This window comes from Lepidochelys kempii, chromosome 6, assembly GCF_965140265.1.
Source record: "Lepidochelys kempii isolate rLepKem1 chromosome 6, rLepKem1.hap2, whole genome shotgun sequence".
NCBI classification, from domain to species: domain Eukaryota; kingdom Metazoa; phylum Chordata; order Testudines; family Cheloniidae; genus Lepidochelys; species Lepidochelys kempii.
Window position 1 is genome coordinate 68969396 of NC_133261.1, and position 22319 is coordinate 68991714.

Genomic DNA, 22319 nt, shown 5'->3' on the forward strand with positions numbered 1-22319 from the left:
TTAATATGTTCTGTTGCATGTGCAGCTGGAGATCACATTTCATTTCCTTGGGCCTCAATTCTTAATTTGCTATTTACTCAGAAACCTGAAATATGTTCTTTATAAGATATTCCAAGATAAAAACAGCACACATTGTTCTTTTTAAATTAAAATGGTAAAAAATGGTAAAGGATCTTGGTCTGGCCAAAACAGCATCCGTAGAATGTGACTGTAGCACGCTTAGGGTAGGCTTTGGTTCTGTTTAGAAATATATATCCATTTGCAGGGCTTAAACAATCTACTCACCACAGAGCGAGGGGATCCTATCCCATGTATTCCTGCAGGAAACCAATTTTCTTCAGACTTTTAAAAATTATGTTTCTAGCTTATGGTTGCAAGGAATACCTTATTAAATGTGAACTGCTTCTGTGTTCTCTGTGTGTGTCTGCTTCTGGTATTGCTCATAGTTTGTCGACCTGAAATTATTTGCAATTTTGACACAAATCTGCAGACTAGTTTTAACCCAAAAACATGTTTAGGCTATATTCACAAAGTATATGTGGGGTGTGCCCACCTTGTAACTTTTAGTTCAGTGCTTAGAGCACTCACCCAGTAAGTGGGAGACCTAGTTCAATCCGTCCCCCAGCTGATATGGAGCAGGGACTTGAACTTGGGTCTCTCCTCATCCCCCCATCTAATCACTAGGCTATATTTTGGTGTATTCTGGGATATTGTGTTATGATCTTTCTCAGTCTCTCCTGTTGAAATTGTTCTACCTTGTATACATAATTATGCATTGGAGCAAAGATTTGAACTTGGGTTTCCCACGTCCCAGGTGAGTGCCCTAACCACTGAGCTATAGAGTGGTTCTTACTTTCTCTCTATGTTCCAATAACTATTCAAGTATTTTATACAAAGTGGGATAGCTTCAATAGGAGAGAGACCTGTCTCAGGATGTTCTATAGTCCAGGCACTCTCCTCAGAGTTGGGGAAGACACAAGTTCAAGTCCTGGCTCCATATCAGGCAAATGGAGGAATTGAGCCCAGGTCCCCCCCATACTGGGTGAATGTCTTAACCATTGAGCTAAAAGTTATAAGGTAAGGACCACAACTACCTCTGGCAGTTTTGTGAATCTGGCCTTTAAAAATGCCTGGAAACAAGACCTTTTTGGGTTGAAATTCACCAACGTTTTTTCCAAATTTTTAGATTTGGCTCAAGTAGAACCAAAAAAAAATCAGTTATTTGCCCAGCTCTAGTAAGCAGCAGCAATGTAAAACTAGCACAAATCTGATCAGTTTCACTGCTGCTGTTGGTAATCCTGGGAGCAACCATGAAATTGTCAAGAATCAACCAATTTTACTTTGCTGCTGCTCAGGAAAACTCTGGGATGAAAGAGGAGGAGAACTGAAACTAAAATGCCAGGTGAAGATAAAGTACCAGACACACACTTTCACCTCCAGCAGCTAAGAGTCTCTCAGATAGTGGGAAGAGAGTTATTTCTCCCTTCCAGCAGCCATATTTTAGACTAATCAGGTACCCAGCAGCTGGAAACTGATTAAAAAAACCTGAGCCCCCTAGTGAGGTCCACTATGGTAATGCCAGCTTCCTCTCCCTTACCAGCAGCTGGTCTTCTCACCAGGGCATCATCCATGGAGCTCACTATTGGGGATTCCTGCTTATCTTGCATATTGATTTCTGGCTACTGGGAGTGTATAGAGCTTTTTAAGCACTGTTCATTCAGACTGGATAAATTCAGAACATCTGGTTAAACCGCTTACATATTTTAACACTACAAGAAAGCTGACTGGGTAAGACCTTACAATTGGGAGAGGGACTGTGGTCTTGTGGGATGACAGGGAGTCAGGAGTTGTCTTTTTCCTAGCTCTGACATTAACTCGCTATCTGGTCATCCCCCTGCCTCAGTTGTGTTGTATAAAATGGGGCCAATACCTATCTCGCAGGGGTGTTGTGAGGCTTGTTTTGTGGCCGGGGGGGGGGGGGGGGGAACTGTTTGAGATCATCTGAAAGGCTCTATAGAAAGCAAGCTATAAAAAATCCAAAATACTTTGACATTGAATGAAAGACTCTAGTTGTTTAAGAGGAATTGCCATGTTTTTATCCAAAATAAAAAAAATCAACATTAAAGATCAGTGTTTTAAAAGCTGGCCAGAAGTGCATGATAAATGCAGTTTATTACCTAGGTATTGCCATCTCAGATATAGAAGGGTGGGTGTATGTGGTGATGTCCAACTCATCAGACAATTGTTACTTGGAGATCTGATTTGTTAGGGTATCCACCACTGACATTTTCCATACATACTAGCTTTGAGATACTATGATGTCCTGAAAACCTAGCAAATATCATGTTGATTCAGAAAACATATTAAAATGTCAAGCACAGTAGAAATGTCTTATGTTGTAGACTCCATTTGGCTGCTTAGGAGAGAAGTGTGGTGGGGGGAGAGAGTTGGGTGGAGTGAGGGTTGACTTATCTGTCAATCTTAGTTCTCAGAGTAGCAGCTGTGTTAGTCTGTAGTCGCAAAAAGAAAAGGAGTACTTGTGGCACCTTAGAGACTAACCAATTTATTTGAGCATAAGCTTTCGTGAGCTACAGCTCACGTCATCGGATGCATCTTAGTTCTGTTTGTACTAGTAATATCCGCCAATAGCTGGCTCAGCCCTTCTGTATGCCAAGAAGTGGAAGTTAGGGCTGGGAAACAACAAACTTGAACTTAAAATAAACAACTTAAATTGAATACAGTTGAATTGTAAAAGAACAGGAGAAGTGACAAGCCTTTTAAAAAGAAAAATAACTTCTATAGATTCAGTTACCAGCACTGCCTGTGTAAACTGGTGCTACTTCAATACCAGTCATTCTACTTCCAAATGAAAATCTGGTTGCTTCTGTAAAGGAGAGTAGGAGGAGAATCATCAGTTCAGTTCAGTTTTTCAATGTGTACTCTTAAAAGGAAACTGTATCTCTAAGGCAGCTGCAACTTACCATTTTTATAACATTTATTATGACCAGTCTGTATCCAGTCAGATCTAGAAGATGTGTTGTAGCTGAAACTGACTTAATCCCATCTGTTAGTATGCTTTTAAGTAGTTTAAAAGGAAGTAAAACTGCCTGTGACAGAAGATAGTTGCAGCAAAAAAGGTGGTAGAGAAACGATAGCCCAATGCTGAGACCAGAGTTTGTCTGCTGGCGCATGTTGACCAGCGTGTTTTCTTCAATAGCAACGATGATATGGCTAGTGAACATGGCTGAGGAAGACCCGGAAGCCCAACGGAAAGCTTCCAAAAGCTCCACTTACGATAAACAAGGTGAGGATTTCTTTTGCATGTTTTCTTACTATAGAACATCTTCACAGAGAACTGTCCCTGCTTTCAGATGGAGCTTTTTAAACACACTTTTTGCACAGACCGGGCAACAAATGGTTCTCCACTCCCTAAGAGTGAAAGCCCCACTAGAAATAATCTGTCTTGACTGCAAATGATGTTCAGTTAATATGCAATTAATATTCTTGCAGCTATTCATTATTATGGAACTCTTGGTTTCTTTTTAAGAGACTTGTCTCAACAAGTACAGGAACTCTTCACTTAAAGTTGTCCCGGTTAACATGTTTACCTTGCTGATCAATTAGGGAACCTGCTCGTTTAAAGCTGTGCAATGCTCCATTATAATGCCGTTTGGCAGCCGCCTGCTTTGTCCACTGCTTGCAGGGAGAGCAGCCCGTTGCAGCTAGCTGGTGGGGGCTTGGAACCAGGGTGGATCGGCAGACCCCTATCAGCTCCCTGCTCCCTTAAATTCCCTGTGCAGCAGCTGCTCAGCAGGCTGTCAATTGCCGGTAGTTCAGCTGTCCCTCCCCCCACTGCCATGTGCTGCTTCTGCCCCCTGTCTTGGAGCTGCTCCCTGAGACTCCTGCTTGCCGTGGGGGGGGGGGGGGGAAGAGGGAGGCTAATGTCAAGGTGTCCCTCTCCCCCCCAGCTCCTGCACCCTGCTTACCCCATCTTCCATAGAGCAGGGGGGGACACAGGGATGAGGGAGCTGCTGCCTTAGGCAGCAGCAGCTGTGGTCCCTCTCAGCTTCCTGATCTAATTAACAAGGCAGTGTACTTCTGACCCCACTCTTCATAATTAAAGGGGAAATGCACATCTCTGTCTCTCAAACACACACAGGGTGTGTGTCTCTGTCTCTCTCTGACTGCCCTCCCTCCTTTCCTGCTGCCTTGTAGAGTGTGAGAGTTAACCCTTGAGGGCTCAGCCAATTGCTAGTTCATCATTTAACACTAAGGCATTCCCTGGGAAATATCCCACCCTCTGACTCCTCCACCTCAACCAAACTTCATAATCATCATCACTGTGTACCAGTATTAAATTGTTTAAAACTTATACTCTGTGTGTGTGTGTGTGTGTGTGTGTATGTATGTATATATATATGTAAAAAGTATACAGTCTTCTGTCTGGTGAAAAAAATTTCCCTGGAATCTAACCTCCTCATTTACATTATCTTATGGGGAAATTGGATTCGCTTAACATCGTTTCGCTTAAAGTTGCATTTTTCAGGACCATAACTACAATGTTAAGTGAGGAGTTCCTGTACTGACTGAGCTCAGTTCAGTGCAGAGGACAGTTGTGGTAAGGCAACATCCATGTGCAGGGAAAGGCAAAGTTTATAAAATGAGAGCTTAAAGAATAAGGCCACATTGAAAGGGCAGGATTTGATCAGGTTTCCTGATAGTCCATTCACAGATTTCTGTACAACACTGAGTGGTTCTGCTTTCTTCCCTTTTCTAAGGGCTCCCATCCAGTGAGCATGTGGTATAGAGCTGTTGTCTCACTGGAGAGAGTCAAAGACATTCTGCTGACAAAATGTCCTCATGTTGTCATGTCAGATCATGATATAATGGGATGACATTTTGCTGTAACCTCATATTGCATCAACAATCTCACTGTAACTGGTTAAAAGATAGGAAACAAAGAGTAGGAATAAATTATCAGTTTTCACAGTAAATAGCGGACTGCCCCCAAGGATCTGAACTGCAACCAGTTCTTTTCAACATACTCATAAATGATCTGGAAAAGGGGTAAACAGTGAGGTGGCAACATTTGCAGATGATACAAACTTACTCAGAATAGTTAAGTCCAAAGCTGACTGAGAAGAGTTACAAAGGGATTGCACAAAACTGGGTGACTGGGCAACAAAAATGGCAGATGAAATTCACTGTTGATAAGTGCAGAGTAATACACACTGGAAAACACAATACCAACTATACATATAAAATGACTGAGTCTAAGTCAGCTGTTACCACTCAAGAAAGAAATCTTGGAGTCATTGTAGATAGTTCTCTAAAAACATCAGTTCAATGTGAAGCAGCAGTCAAAAAAGCAAACAAAATGTTTGGAACCATTAGAAAAGGGATAGATAAGACAGAAAATATCTTAGTGTCACTATATAAATCCATGGTATGCCCACACGTTGAATACTGCCTGCCATTCACGTCACTCCATCTTAAAAAAGATATATTACATTGGAAAACGTACAGAGAAAGGCAGCAAAAATTATTAGTTTCCATCTGAGGAGAGATTAAAAAAACTGGAACTTTTTAGTTCAGAAAAGGGATAACTAAGCGGGGATATGATAGAGGTCTGTAAAATTTTAACTGGTGTGGAGAAAATGAATGACAGTGTTATTTATTCCTTCACGTAGCATAAGACCCCGGGGTCACCCAATGAAATTAATAGGCAGCAGTTTTAAAACTAACATAAGGAAGTGTTCTTCACACAACATAGGAACTTGTTGCTAGGGGATGTTATGAAGGCCAAAAGTAGAACTGGGCTTAGTAAAGAATTAGGCAAATTCACGGAGAATAAATCCGTCAATGGCTGTTAGCCAAGATTGTCAGGGATGCAACCCCGTGCTCTGGGTGTCCCTAAACCTCTGACCACCAGAAGATGGAACTGGATTACTTGATAAATTGCCCTGTTCTGTTCATTTCCTCTAACACATCTGGCATCAGCCACTGTTAGAAGACAGGATACTGGTCTGCCCCACTATGGCCATTCTTTCATCATTTTTTCATCATCATTTTTGTTGCTTTCCTCTGGACTCTCTCCAATTTGTCCATATCTTTCCTAAAGTGTGGCACCTAACCTTGGACACAGTACTTCAGCTGAGGTCTCACCAGTGCCGACTAGAGGAGGACAGTTACCCCATGTGTCTGACTGTATTAACAGGAGTGTCTTTGTATGAGAAACACTTTTGAAATAGGTTTTATACTATTGTTTTCTTCCCTTGAGCCGCACCGAACCAGACTCAGAATGAAGATGCTGACATGGATGACGGAGGTTTCAATCCGGAATGGGAGCAACAAAGGGATACCCGAATAGGGCCACTTGAATCAACTCCTGAATCCCGGGCTGCTGTTCAGGCTCTCCCTAGTAACTCCCAAGCCAGCGAGGACCCAGAAGAGAGTAAGTATTGTTCCAAGACTGAATAAATGTACATTTGGTTTTCAGTCAGCTAAAGATAATGTGTCTATTCATTCATATGTTACTTACATAGTACACTGTATTGCAAGGACGGGCTGAAAAGTCCCTAATGATGAGGACATGTTGATCCACCTGATGACCTTCACAGGACTGGATGGAGCTCCATTTAGGTGTCTTTGTTCGTTTTCGTTTGAGATGCTGCAGAGGGGGGATATTGAGATAATTGTTCTTATTTTGCTATTGATCAACTGTGTTAGCTCCCTATCTGCTTAAACTGTCATATAACAGTAATGACCTCAATGGCTTTTTTCAATCTGCTGATGGTCAGAGATGGTCATCCATTTGGATACAGACCTTGCAACGGCGATCCATGTCTTTTGTCACCTCAAGATTAGAATACCGTAGTACACTCTGCCCAAAACTAAATGTTAAGTCTAATTAGAAACCAAAGTTCAATGCAGGATGTTGCAGCTTGCTTAGTTTTTGTTTTTTCCCCCTGTAGCAGCCTGCTTGTTAAATGTAGTGTCTCGCTGTGAGCACATAACATCAGGAGTCAGGGATCTGCACAGGCAGGCTTTTCGTTTCCAGGTGGAATTTAAGGTGGTGTTGGACCTGTAGAGCACTAAGCATTTTCAGACCTGCCTGTCTGGCAGACTCCCCCCGTGCGTTACTGCCATAGTTGTGAAGGCACTTGTTGAAAGTGGTAGGATGTTAGTAGGGTGTATTTCATAACCGCATCTTTGGAGTTTACTGCCTGCATTTCTCCAAAATAACCCAAATCTCTGTTGACCTTCAGAGTGAACTGCAAAGCCTCTTTCTTTGCTAGAGCTTTTGGGAAGGACACTTAGGGGCACAGGAATCTTGGGAGTGGGGTGGAGTGTATTTTTAGTCTTTTAACAACTGACCTAATTCTTTTATGTGTAGACTGGCTGTGTTGGTAGACAGTTATAGTTTTCTGAATGGATTGTTATTTAAAGTAAGTGTTAGACTCCTGTCCCAGCTGTAGGCACTTTTTCTCCCTGCCCATGTGGGTATTTTAAATGAAGAAAATAACAAATTGTTCCAAGATGTGTGTCTTTCTCCCTCTATTTCTCCAATCAGTAGTTCTAGTAGCATATTTACAGTACTGCTGGTCATACTTGTCAGCCAGCAATAACTTGTTAGAAGTATGTTGGGAAATTCACGTTGTGTGGCAGTAGCTTTGTAGCCATTGCACTGATCACTGAGCGTTTAATACACTGCAACAGTATTTAAATGTTTAATATCTCAGCATGGTAAGACAGCATTCTCAACACTCCCCTTTTCATCAAGTTACTGTTCAACACAACTTGACTTGAGAGAGAATTGTTTTAGCATGCAGTGATCACTGTGCAGAGCAAGCAGTGATACAGTCTGTTACTGCAACCCACTAGTTTCGTGTTTTTTAAGAGTAAGTTGGGATGTTGTAAGTATTTTTTTTTTAATGTCACTTTGCTAATAAAGGTAAGTAAACAAATTCTGTACTGGATCCATGCAGTAAGGTTCCTACTGAATTTTTCCCTTAAAGTTTAGCATGTGTCTCTGGAGCTTGGATTATTAATCACTGTAGTCAGTGATAAGTAACGGTAAGGCATTAATTTCCTTCTACAGCTGTCTCTTGAAAGCCCTTTAGAACTGAGATCAGGACAACTGCTAGTCCTAACTCTGCATAATTCTTTTAGTTTTCAAATACTTCCTTTTCCATTAAATTAGACCTCAATATGATGAGAAATTAAATTTTGAATAGTAGCTGAAATTCTAGATGTTTTAGATATTCGGAAGTTGTTTCCAAAATGACTTTTTAGTTTTAACAATGAACCTTTCCACCAGGAGTTAAAAAAAAAAAGTTGTTAATATTCTTGGAGCCTGGTAATCTAGTCAGATTGGAACGTGCTGCCATGCAGTGCTTCACTTGGCCTCTAGCTTGGTATCTTCTGTGACAGATCAGTGTTAATTTGAAAGTGCTTCATAGCTGATAGAGTACAATAAAGTGAAGTGTGACTTATAAAACAATACAACCTGTCTCTTTAAAGACAGATTGAGTTAGGTTTAGATTGGCATCTCCAGTCAAGACAATCAGCATGTGAAAGCATGGCCTTTAGGAGTATGGGAAACTATCTTTGTAAATGAGACGTTGGAGTGGGGCTGGGAGACTATTGTGTGTGTACATGTTCAAAAGGCTCCAAACTGTAAAAGTTCTTACAGGATAAACAAGAACCAAAAGAATTGGTCCAAAGCAGTGAACATGATCCTGAATGAATTTAGGAAACACATAATGGTTAAGTCTTAGGGGAGATCACAGTGAACAGATCAGAGTAACCTGAGCGGTGGTACTGAGGGACTCCAGGGAGATGAGAAGTGTAAGGTGCTTCTGATTTCCAGTAGTGACCTAAGTTGGCTTTTGCCTGGTTGAAGACTAGCTATTTTATGCAGACTGTTTCTTTTGTTTTAATCGATCTCTTTTCCCCTCCCCTCCCCTCCCCTCGCCTCGCCTCGCCTCGCCAGTAATCTTGATTTACTACAAACCCTGTGGTTTTGGGACTGTCTCTCTCTGTTTGAAAGAGCTGAAACCACTGTAGAGGTTTAAGAGGTAGTAAAGAAAAGGGTTTCTGGAGTCTGTCCTTCATGGGACTGTCTGTCTAAAGGCAGACTAGGAGTTTTCTCCCCACACTTGTTGCAGCCTGAGCTGCAGTCCTCCCAGATTCACAGGAAATTTCTAGTGAACATGGACAAGAACTGAGTGGAAGGGATGTACAGTCACATCCCGCTCCTGTGCTCGCAGAGGCTCAGGGGCAACCATGCTGAGTCCCTGCAAAACGGGGAACCACCTTGCAAATCAAAGATCAGATGGGATGCAGAGCGTTTCATCCAGCTAATGGTCATAGCCTCATACGAATGAAGTATGTCTACACTACAGCAGCACAGCTATGGCGCTGCAGCTGTGCCGCTCTAGTGTAGACCCTTCCTACCTTTATGGAAGGGGTTTTTCCTTCGATGTAGATAATCCATCCAGGCAGCAGATAGGTTGACGGAAGAATTGTTCTGTCGACCCAGCTGCGTCTACACGGGGGAGTTAGGTCAACCTGTCTACTTCACACAGTGTGCAAAATTTTTCACAGCCCTGAGCGATGTAGCTAGGTTGATCTAATTTTTCAGTGTAGACCTAGGCTGAAAAATAAATGTGGGGAATGGTTAAGATATGGGGACTCCTTTGAGTTCAGAAGGGAACTGTTGAGGACCTCTCTAGAAAAACCCAATAATTATAACTTAGAGTAGGAGGGTCAAACTAAGTCTGAGGTGAGGGCCAAAGTGTACTTTGACTTGGGGTTTGTGGGCCAGAGAAACAAACCTCACCGCTAAGGAGCATGTTTTCCAGCCTCCTCTGACTAGAGTGCATCTGTTTAGCTACGTTAATTCTTCCTTTCCCCTTGTCTGAAAAGTAACAGACGGCTGGGTTGGTTGGTGGAGGCAGCAGTGGCAAGAAAAACATGGTGGGAAGAGGAGGACCCACTCCCATAAACCTGGTGCTGCAGGGCTTGATGGGGTTATCAGCAACCCTGACGGAAAGATGAGGAGAGGGCAAGGGAAGAAGGGGACAAAGACAGGGAGAAGAGAGAAGGAGAGAGGAGCTGCTGTGGAGAAGAGGAGTCCTAGATTTCTGTGCCTCATCTGGGGTAGCAGAGCTCTGGGGCCCTTCCCACTAGGCCAGGATGAACAGAAACAATTTGAGGGGCAAGGGAAGTTCAGAAGCAACGGGCCTCAGTCCTGGTGGCAGAAGATGCAGAGGCAGCTGCCATAGCAGGAGGAGGAATGCAGAGGAGAGGTGGAAGGGGCTGGGGCTTCCTTGCATGTGGCCAATCAGGCATAAGCCCACTCCTCAGCTCTTCCTCTTCAGCAGGTGCCCACTCAATCACCAGCTCTCCCTTGGTTCCTGCAGAACGAGCCTAGAGCTGGATTGCACTGTTGTGAGAAAGGGAGCTGTGGGCTAGATGAGAGTATCCAAGGGGCTGGATCTTGCCCACCATCCGGGTGTTTGACAGCCTTGACTTAGAGGCTTTGAAAAAGCTATGGCGCTGTCTGAGCCTTATGTAGTGGAACAAATATACAGGAAATCTTCTTTACTTCTGTTTTACAGAAATGCTGTTAATTGGATATTATGCTACTAAAGTCCCTGCCAAGGTGGTAATTACCATAAAAACGAGCACATTGGCTCATGCACTTTTGAAGGGTCCACGTACTGCAGAACCACAAACATCCATTTAATCTGAAAGATGCATCATAATTACACAAAGAGCCTTTCAGAGCTATCAGAATAAGGATTTGTAGAAGACACAAGAGGTCACTGGAATGTTTTGCTGGGTGTTGGTAATATGTAAGCTGGAAGGTATGTAAGTGGAAACTCCAAAATGACAAGTGACTCATCTGCCTACTAGGCCAGATAATAGCAATAGTCTTTTGGCAAAATGTTGCTGTAAAATGAAACAACTGAAAGTGGCTTAGATCTATAACAAATATAACAGGAACATCCAAACTTGCTCAATTCAGAGTCACGTTGGCAATTATTAGGAGTCTGAAGACCTCCTCTGATTTGCATAAAGTGGAGCAAATGGGCAGAGGTCCTCCTTTTTACTCTAGAAATGTTAGAAATGACCCGTTTGTGTCAAAATGGAGTACTCTGTTGGGACCTAGCCACACCTCTGTACGAAAGATGAAATCAGCTACATCGTAGAACTCTGTGAACTGCGTTTTGGCTATCCTTTTTTCCCAGAACATTTTATGTTTGAGTATTCTATTCATTTTTCCCTTTTAAATTCCATTTTCTGATGTCCGTGTTTATCTGGAAGAGAGAGTCATGCAGATAAGTGCTTCTTCCCTTGATGCTTTAAAACAGCTTCTGAAAAAATTCTACTTCTCATTGATTCCAAGCGTCCCATTTTGACTCCTTGCTAACTTAATTCTAAAAAGGGGGTATGTGTAAAAAAATGTCTCTTGTGTTTGATTTGTGACAGTTAATCTGTTTATAACTTGATACAATGAAGTGTACTGACAAACTGCAACATGACATATTCATGTGTATTGGAGACTGGAACAGCTCTGCAGCAGGAGGGTCAAGAAGAATCTGCTAATTTCTTTTGGGTTCCTTGGATTATTCTGTCTGATACGTGCAATGGAAGTCATTTGCTGTGGGAGTTGTTTTGGGTCTTTATGTAACGCTTCCATATTTTTACCATTGCAGGGGGAGTAAAGCTTGGTTTAGGAGATTTCATTTTCTACAGTGTTCTGGTTGGCAAGGCCTCAGCTACAGCAAGTGGAGACTGGAACACAACTTTAGCCTGTTTTGTAGCTATACTAATTGTGAGTATAATGTAATGTGGTGGTGATATTTCAGTGCATTCTTCAGTGGCCAAGGGGGCTGCTGTTGTATATTTTCCTTTGGGATTTTGCATATTGGTTATTCAGTGCCTGATCTTACCATCATGGACTTAAACTGCAAGTTTTGCTGTGGATTTCAGTTGGAGCAGGATCAGTCACTTAAGCTTCAATTCAGCACAGCACTTAAGTTCATGTTTATGTCCTATTGATTTCAGTGGGATTTTAAATATATGCTTCAGCGCTTTACTGAGTGGGCTCATTAGTGAGTTACTTTGCGTAGTAAGTGTTAATCCTGACATTAATAGCACTCAGTGTGGAAAAGCAAAAAATGTAATTTACCAACCCTTTTGTGAGCCGTTCATCTTGATGTGTTCTGTAATACATATTTTTGCTGTCATGAGTTTTACCATGTAACGTCTCCTTGTCCTTCTTTCCAGGGTCTGTGCCTTACTCTACTGCTTCTTGCCATCTTTAAGAAGGCTTTACCAGCTCTTCCAATCTCCATAACCTTTGGGCTCGTTTTCTACTTTGCCACAGATAACTTGGTGCAGCCCTTTATGGACCAGCTAGCATTCCATCAGTTTTATATCTAGCGCACTTGAAGTTGATATTCTACGGACGTTTATATTGACTCTAGAAAATCTGGGAGGAAAAAGGGATTTTTTACTTGGTCCTCACATGACAGTGAAGTTCAATGCTCAAGATTTCTGGCCTGAATCATTGCAACTTCCTCCCATGTTTTCCTGAGCTACTGCACTGGGTAGCATATGATTCTTCTGTGTAAAAAGGGTTTTTTCTCAATTGATGGACTAACTTGGATGCCATTAAGTCAAAAGCAATTTCTGAATTGTAAACATGTAATAAGGACCACCTGTGTAAAAGTTGCTAATGCTTCTACCAGCAACGTGAGCCCTGGGTACAGGTTGATATTTTCCCAACGCTGAAGGCACTCAGGACTGCCATGAAATTAAACAAAAGAAGTTAGCAAAGTTGTTTGATTTGACATGTAAACATTTGAAGAGAGTCAATCCAAAATAAACCTTTAAAGCAATGTTTTTCACCAGTTGAGTCCTGACCCCACTTTGGGTCAGTAGGAAAGGGCCAGATATTGCAGCAATGGGACCGAAGGAGAAAGAATAGTCTCTCCTAAAGAGAGTTCCACCCCTTAATAGCCTCTGTGCCTAAGTTTACTTGGTTTTGATAAATCTAAAAGCTTATTTTCACACTGGAACAAGAGCCTGTACTCAAATTTACTAACGCTTTGCATTCTCAAGCATAGAGCGTGCATCCTGTACTGCTGCCGCCAATTTCTTATGTAGCTACCAAGGATTGGACTGAATAGTTTGGAACAAGTCAATCGTGAGGTCCTAACATGGATCCTTGTAAAAAGTTGGAGGACTAATACTCTAAAATTTTCTTTACTAAAATTACATGACAATTTCTGGATTTATTTTTGTCGTCTCGCTAATCTTTGCTAGAATAACATCAATTCAAACTCTGCCTTTAGATGGCCATTTGCCACACTGGACTGCATTGCTCTAAATTCCCGTTCTCCGTCACTGGATCTTTGGGCATATGAAATAGGCAGACATTTGCAGCAGCATCTCCGTCCAAAGCATTCCAGGATTTTAACCTTCTGTTGTCAGGTGTAGAGAAATGGAGGGTTATTTTTAGTAGCATTCCGCTGTTTCCTTCAAACCTTTCTCTCCAAAAACATATAGTTGAAAGGCTCTGGATTACAGCAAATTAAAATGAAGGGCAATGTTTTTCCTAAGTAACATTCAGTTGACTTCTCTGTTACATGTTAAGCTTTAGGATCAGCCGCTCAAGCTTATTTCAGGCTAACACCTAACACTGAGTGATTTTATTTTATATAATGTATTAATAAATGAATATTCATTAGTCAAGTGAGCCATCACTTAGTGTTGCCTGGGAATAAAAAGTATGGCCTTTTTTCCCAGTTATAATGAGGCGTGATGGAATAGGAGATTGGCAAAACCTGGAGAAGCTTGAGGGAGAAGAGAGTCCCAGAAGAGCTGAAAGGAGGCCCATGGGTTGTTTGCCTTTATACAAAGTGAAAAATTGAAACTAAACTTAATAACCCCACCTTAATTTGTTTTGTTGTTGTTTATTTAAAACTAACATGATTTGGTGTTTGGTGAACGTTTTTTTAGAATAGGACATTTTTGGGAGGATGAGATTGGAGAAAAACTTTTTGTGCAAGCAAAGAGCCTGGTTTTGGTGCAGCTGACCTCAATCAAGCATAGGGTGAATGGAAAGGTCTGACTGTTGATGGCATTGCAGCTTACATAAGCTTAATATTGGAGTCCTTTCTAAACACCTAATGGACAAAACCAGTATAAACAGAGCCTCTGAAGCAAACTTTTTCCCTTCCAGAAAGAGCTCAACTTCAGAAACATGGAGTAGTAGTAGGACTGAGACTTCATGCACATTCTCAAGTTGCTGTTTGAGTACTAGGTAATATGGTGAGGTGTTTGCATTTGTGTTGCATACCAAGAACGCTTTGCTTTCTTTAACTGCCTCATCTTTAATGTCCTGGGAACTTCTGTATATTGCTCAGTGTGACCTCTACTAGCCACAGAATGTTGGCATCTGCAAATCAGGGCAGTTACATCAAATAAGGTGCGCACACTCTTCTAATCTGAAAGTATTTGCATTCTAGGTAGTGGCTGCATTTGCCTGTTGAATTCATTATGGATAGCATTAATAAAGTAACCACATCTCGGTACCTCATTCTGGCTGTCTAGCTCAGAACTGCCTGTGTAATTGTAAGGACTAGTTCACTGTCCCAGATATTACTTGAGTGGAACTTCATTTAAATGGGATTTTTAATACAAAGTTTTCTGCAGTTTGAGTGTTCTTTACTGGTGTTACTTGCTCCTTTCATCAGCATTAATCTCTGAGAAATTCAGCTGTTTTTTTTTGGTTGGGCATTCTAACTATTGCTTGTCGTTTATATAGAAAAGGATTGCCAAAAGTTGGTATCACTGTCATCAATTTGTACATCTGAGCCAAGTCTCAGTTAACAGAGTTATTAGTAAAATGCAGAGTTTGAAATAGTCACTGCTGGAACTCTGACTCCCTTCAGGCCCAATCTAATGCCTGTTTGAAGTAAATGGGAACCTTTCCATTTACTTCAGTGAGTGTTGAATCTGGCCCTTAAAGAACAACTCAGAATCTTCAAAACATTTAAATTTCCAGTCTTCCACTGCCTAAAATTCTGCCATCCTGGAGTTTTAACTTCTAGCTATGTTACAGAAGGTTGTGGTGGAGATTATACACCAATATAATAACATTAAGCCTTGAGTACACTTGCTAAAGCCTGGAGATACAAAAGTAAGATTGAAACTCTTTCCTTGATTTGCCCTTTTACACTGAAGTACGGTAGCACACGTGCTGAATACGATCTTGTGATGCTAGACCACTTCAGTACTTGGTCTAGAAGGGTTAATTAAGAATAGTGTTCATTCTGCATTTCTTGGCATTTGGGAGTTTAATGCACAAGTATGAAGTTAAGTCCTGTCATAATTTCTCTTCTAGCCTTCCATAAAAATACAAATCTAATTTGTTGTTGGATTATTTCAATCTGGTCTACTTTGTATAATCCAGAGATTTCTGGTATATTTTATAGCTCTTTGAGGGGGTTATTGATTCCTAAATTAGAACACTGTTGACAACACCTTAGTCTGCAGAAGCTCTTAGCTTTTATTGTGTTATCCCAGTAGCTGTGGATCTTTCTCCTCTGTGTTCCAAACATGTCTATCACATTTGATTAACCAGTAAGTGTTGTGGTTTCAAGACTAAATTCTGTCATCTCTGATAGTTTCCCTACTTTTCAAATTTTCATAAGTGATTATTCTCTTTTAATGGCTACTCATCTGCAAAATATCTTAAACCAAAACGTCATTGCGTTGTAGGAGTGCTTAAAAATGTCTGCTTGGATTTATACCATATGTTTTCTTCCTCATTGCTTTTATTTTCAGATTTAGTCCGGAGCAGATGGTTATAACAGATATTTGTAAATGGGGGAATTATTTTCATGGCTATACTGAATGCTGCTACTATAAATAACTGGAAGCTCCTTCTGACTGTGATGTATCTGCATTCAGATGCAGTCAGTGTAGGGTGAGTCTGGAGGTCTATGTGCTTGTGTAGAGCACCATGTTCAAACTGTCCTGGGAGCAAATCCTGATTTTAAGCCAAATACTCAAGGGCTGAACTCTGCTGAAAATGGCTAACCTCCTTGGAGTGAAAAGCAGACCGTGCGTTTGTTGTTTGGACTCTGGTACTGTACATGGCAACTCGTTCTGCCATTGCCACAGTGAGGAAGAATTATCCTGGACTACATCTGAGTGGAATTTCAGGAGGGATGAAGAAGTGTTAGGAAACTTCTCAAAAAAACTTTAAATAAATAAATAAAAGGGGGTGGGGAAACTGTTTTTGACAGCTATGCTGTTGAGACCAGTATAATGAAGACTGTGGAACATGTCTGCACTACGGTAGTATCTTGTTTTACAGCATAAGTTTGGTCATTGGGAATGCTGGAATATGAACTAGAATTGGATTATTTTACACTCAAGCATTTGCTGTTTTCTTTTTTACAGACACTGGTTTGTACATAATCTGAATTGAATGTGAATAAGTTTTTTAAACACCTTTCCAGTTCTTGATAAGATACAGTTTTGATAGATTATTGCAAATTTTCCTTTGTCTAATCATTAAAATAAAGAATGCATGGATCCTAACTTTGCTGATTGTCGTGGTTTCAATATGATTATATTAAACATTAAACTTGTGTTGGATGCCTAAACACTGCAGATTTTAGCTTCAGTATTTAAAGAACAAGAATCTTGTTTTAAAGAGATGTTTAAAACCCTCTTATTTCCCAAAGGAATAATTTCTTCAAACTAGATTCCCATAAAAACACATTTTTAAAGCATCCTTTCATTTTAATTTAGAGAATCTGTCAAAACCAATTATAGGAACCCACATGAGACATAATTAAGGCGTGAAATAAGCTATATAAAATTGTTGAAATTCAGGGTGTTTTATGCAGCAAAAATAATCGTAGTCAGGCAATATTTATGTAGGTCACTCGGGAAGAAATCACTTCATAAACCATCTAAATGTACAACACTGAATACTGATTTCACAGCTGTAAGAGTGAGGGAAAAGCCTTACACTCCTCAAACAGTAACATTTCAGTTTTATTCCTATTGAGTGATGCAAATGTAGGTAAATTTTACCACTGTTGTGTGAAAACTGAGGTTTCCTTTACTGAGATTTGTCCTGTCTCTGTTAAAATAGAAAATGTAAATCAAATTATGAACACACCTTAGCAAATAATTTGTGATGAATTTAGCTGTATTGTTGTTGAATTGTCCACAAGCAGCTTAAGACTTTCTCAAATATAGCTGTTCAAGAATGATTCAGTACATAATTTTGGTCTGTAAATTGTTTGCATGGGTTTCACTGGAGTTCTCACAGCAGCCACACCTTCATTAACCAAGCACTATGAGGTGGATCTTCTGCTGAGGCCTCCTTTGGCCTAAAGATGCTGCAGGTGGTGGCCCAGAAATAAATACCAACTTTTGAGCAAGCTCACCAAAATAAGGGGTACTTCTTTCCTACAGAACTTTGGTTTCATAACCCTCCCCACATCTATTCATGGCTTGCTATTTCTCAGATGTCCAGAATTGTAGGAGATACTGGGCTGCAGAAAGGAAAGTATTGGTAAGAAATTTTCCATTCTGTTTAACATATAAGAAATGTTCCATTTTAAAAAACAAACTACTTGTACTATTTTTGTATGCTTCTGCCTATAAAGTCTGGTATAGTCACCATGAATCCAACCACATAAGTCCTGGGAGGGAGAAATTCTAGCTAATAACATTTCAGGGATGTTTTAAATGGTGTCCCAATTTTAAGGTCTGATATCTTGGGATCGTTCAAGGTTACATATATGTGCTCAAAGAGGCAGCACCTTCTGTAGAATGAAGACTTTGGACTTAATTCAGGTTGTGGGGTCTTTCTAAGAATTATTGTTTTGCTGAAATGTGTATCCTTTTTAAATACAGAACTGAGAATACTCGCTTTACCATTCTAAAATCTCAGGATTTGCAAAGTAAAATGATAACAATTTATCCACCCCTTCACTTTGAGTCTCTTTTCTTACTCCCTTCCTCTCTAATGTAATCGCTTGGCCTATGTAACATGAGATTACTCTGAGTTGATGTTTGAGATCTTGCCATCCTTCCATTATCATGGAAAGGGCTGCCCTGCCTGCAATAGATATGGTTAGATTCTGAATTGCTGGGAAATTGCAACTGAGGCACGAGAGGTGACTGAATTCATTAGCAAAAGTTTAGGATCAAATTCTGATCTGCTGTAAGTGGCAGTAACTCCTCCGCTCAGAGCAGGGGACCACCCCTCTTCATTGTTTGTGAAGTACTTGGTATACTGTGGGTGCTATAATAAATAAATACTAGCCTTCAGTAAGGCTACACCAAATCTGAACTGGGGCCTTTACTGTTTTTAAAACTGAATTTACATTTGGGTGGTGCTTTTAATTTGTCTTCAGATGGTATTAATAGATAATTCCTGTGTACTCTTGTTTTTTTAAGTGCAATTTTCATCTGTAAACTATGTGAAAAGGGAAACATCTTACTCAACAGAACTTCCCCTTGTCAGAAGAGGAGATTCTGAATCCAGATTTCAGTGACTAATCGGTTTACCCCTTTGATCTGGTTATCACTAGCCACAACTAAGCACGGTTCTAGGCTCATTGATGTGATGGCTGAACACCAAGGAGAACACTCTTCAGAAGACAGCACAAGCTAATTCTGTTTCTTCTCCAGCATAATTGATGCATACAAATTGTCATACCATATAAGCCCAATGGTCCTTCTACATGGAATAATCTGCCCCAAAGAGAAGTGTCCTAACTCCCTCAGTTAGTGTCTGTGTTGTCTCCTGAAGTATCAGGGCCCACTGCATAGGTATCAAACTTACTTGGTGCACAGGACCTAATTCCATTTTTTAATTATGGTCAGTGCACCAGGATATAAATGTAAGATTACACCCTACCTTCAGTCCACAGCAAAACACCCACAGATGCCAAGGGGAGGTTTGACAAAGATGGTGGTGTCTGGTCTTTATGTTGTAACTACGTTTGGTTATTTATTCACTACCTTATTGTGTCATCCAGTTTCAGCAAAGGGGACTTGTCCCCAACTCGGGACATGAAACAGGCATCACGTGGAGGACAGAACTGAGACAGGAGCTGGTCCCTCAATTTAAAATATCTGGGGCAAACTCTCACCAAATATTATTTACAGAGCTGTGATCAGAGTGCTATAATTAAGGATCCAACCACTGTTTCTATTCTCAGCATCAATTAACAGGGAGTTCCAAGTGCAGGATGAAAATACACGTTAAAAAGAAAGTGTTACATTTTATAATAGGGTTTCTTTTTATAAAGTGAGTGTCAAGACTCTGGGTAACTGGTACTGAATCCTGTAGGTGCGTCATAGATTAACTCCCAGTTATCTGCTAAGGTTTCAAAACTATTTTAAGGACAGTAGAATTTGGCCATTGCCATAGCAGCAATAAATCCTTTAATCTCACTTCCTGAGGAGCTGAAGCTGTCATTTGATTATCTACTTTGGAATCTTCGAGGCAGGTTATGCGAGAGAGCAGTACAGAGACAACAGCGTGAAGAGATTACTGACTGCATCCATAAGTCTTAAAGCTGCTGTCCAGTCTGATACCATTTGATGAGGATTTCCTGAAGTGAGGATTTTACAAAGGGCTAACAGGAAGAATGCCACTAGGGAAACAATGCAAAATGAAAGTGATAGGACAGACCTCCCACTGCTATGACTATGTGAATGTACTAGCCCCTTTTTGCAGGCAGTATGGGCTAGGGATTGGAGAACTAGACGTAGGAAAGAAACCTACGTTTGCCAATGGCAGAGGTAAAAATAGAATCATCTTTGAGCAAATTGCTTCATCCTTTGTGTTTCGGTTTCCCTGTTTTATTTATATTGCAGTAGTGCTTGTAGACCCCAATCAGGGATTTGGGACCCATAAAAGCATGGTAGACGTACAGAAAGGTAGTTTCTCCCCTCAAGAGCTTACACTCAGTCTGTAAAGTGAATTTGAAATACCTCTTTGTGCAGTGCCTCAATATATTTGGATAAATGTACTCTCTATCTGCAAAGTAGGGCATGCTTGCTTGTTTGTTTTAGATTACCACTTTGTGGCTGCAGGGTCATCAGAAATCTGCAGAAAACTTTTCAAATTCTGCAAGGGGCAACACCATCTAAATCTGCATTTGGAGATCAGCATGCTATAAAGCTGTCATAATTTGAATGGGGGGGGGTTAAATGTCACATTGAAACACACAGCAAAATTCTACACTGCCACCAGGAATGACTCTAAACTTATGAATCCAAGATTGAGGTAGTTTTCCTCCCAATGAATAATATTTGGCGGTTCTGGTTTTGAGCATAAGAACTGAGGCCTCTAGTCATCACTAGATTACTATAGTTAGTTCCACTGCAGTCTCCCTGGAAGGCTGGAGTTAAGTAAACCACTGAGGGTATGTCTACACTACGGAATAAGGTCGAATTTATAGAAGTCGGTTTTTCAGAAATCGGTTTTATATATTCGAGTGTGTGTGTCCCCACAGAAAATGCTCTAAGTGCATTAACTCGGCGGAGCGCTTCCACAGTACCAAGGCTAGAGTCGACTTCCGCAGTCTCCGCTGCCCATTGGAATTCTGGGTTGAGATCCCAATGCCTGATGGGGCTAAAACATTGTCGCGGGTGGTTCTGGGTACATATCGTCAGGCCCCCGTTCCCTCCCTCCTTCCGTGAAAGCAAGGGCAGACAATCATTTTGCGCCTTTTTTCCTGAGTTACCTGTGCAGACGCCATACCACGGCAAGCATGGAGCCCGCTCAGGTAACCGTCACCCTATGTCTCCTGGGTGCTGGCAGACGGGGTACGGCATTGCTACACAGTAGCAGCAACCCCTTGCCTTGTGGCAGCAGACGGTACAGTACGACTGGTAGCCGTCATCGTCATGTCCGAGGTGCTCCTGGCCACGTCGGCTGGGAGCGCCTGGGCAGACATGGGCGCAGGGACTAAATTTGGAGTGACTTGACCAGGTCATTCTCTTTAGTCCTGCAGTCAGTCCTATTGAACCATCTTATGGTGAGCGGGCAGGTGATATGGACTGCTAGCAGTCGTACTGTACCATCTTCTGCCGAGCAGCCATGAGATGTGGATGGCATGCAGTCCTTCTGCACCGTCTGCTGCCAGCCAAAGATGTAAAAGATAGATGGAGTGGATCAAAACAAGAAATAGACCAGATTTGTTTTGTACTCATTTGCTTCCCCCCCCTCCCCTGTCTAGGGGACTCATTCTTCTAGGTCACACTGCAGTCACTCACAGAGAAGGTGCAGCGAGGTAAATCTAGCCATGTATCAATCAGAGGCCAGGCTAACCACCTTGTTCCAATAAGAACGATAACTTAGGTGCACCATTTCTTATTGGAACCCTCCGTGAAGTCCTGCCTGAAATACTCCTTGATGTAAAGACACCCCCTTTGTTGATGTTAGCTCCCTGAAGCCAACCCTGTAAGCCGTGTCCTCAGTCGCCCCTCCCGGCGTCAGAGCAATGGCAAACAATCGGGCATCTGAGAGTGCTGTCCAGAGCAGTCACAATGGAGCACTCTGATGGGGCTAAAACATTGTCGTGGGTGGTTCTGGGTACGTATCGTCAGGCCCCCGTTCCCTCCCTCCCTCCTTGAAAGCAAGGGCAGACAATCATTTCGCGCCTTTTTTCCTGAGTTACCTGTGCAGACGCCATACCACGGCAAGCATGGAGCCCACTCAGGTAACCGTCACCCTATGTCTCCCGGTCATTTTGTGCTTTCCTGCACTCTGACATTATTTGCCTCCACGCATTCGTCTGTGCTCTGTCAGTGTGGGAGGACAGCATGAGCTCGGAGAACATTTCATCGCGAGTGCGTTTTTTTTTCTTTCTAAGCTTCACTAGCCTCTGGGAAGGAGAAGATCCTGTGATCATTGAAACACATGCAGCTGGTGGAGAAAAAAAAGGGACAGCGGTATTTAAAAAGACACATTTTATAAAACAGTGGCTACACTCTTTCAGGGTAAACCTTGCTGTTAACATTACATACATAGCACATGTGCTTTCGTTACAAGGTCGCATTTTACCTCCTCCCACCGTGTGACTACCCCCTCAACCTTCCCCCCTCCCTGTGGCTAACAGCGGGGAACATTTCTGTTTAGCCACAGGCAAACAGCCCAGCAGGAATGGGCTCCTCTGAGTGTCCCCTGAAGAAAAGCACTCTATTTCAACCAGGTGACCATGAATTATATCTCACTCTCCTGAGGATAACACAGA

General features: G+C 41.6%; 1 protein-coding gene across 3 annotated transcripts in view; it reads left to right on the forward strand.

Annotated features, from left to right (window-relative positions):
- Positions 1-16557, forward strand: part of PSEN1 (presenilin 1) — a 53977-nt gene extending 37420 nt beyond the window's left edge. For all 3 annotated transcript variants that reach the window (XM_073348535.1, XM_073348536.1, XM_073348534.1), the window contains exons 8-11: positions 3218-3304; positions 6281-6454; positions 11727-11845; positions 12301-16557. In XM_073348535.1, coding sequence (XP_073204636.1) covers positions 3218-3304; positions 6281-6454; positions 11727-11845; positions 12301-12456 — 536 coding nt within the window. In that variant the 3' untranslated portion in view covers positions 12457-16557. The remainder of the gene's footprint in view (positions 1-3217; positions 3305-6280; positions 6455-11726; positions 11846-12300) is intronic.
- The last annotated feature ends 5762 nt before the right edge of the window (positions 16558-22319 follow it).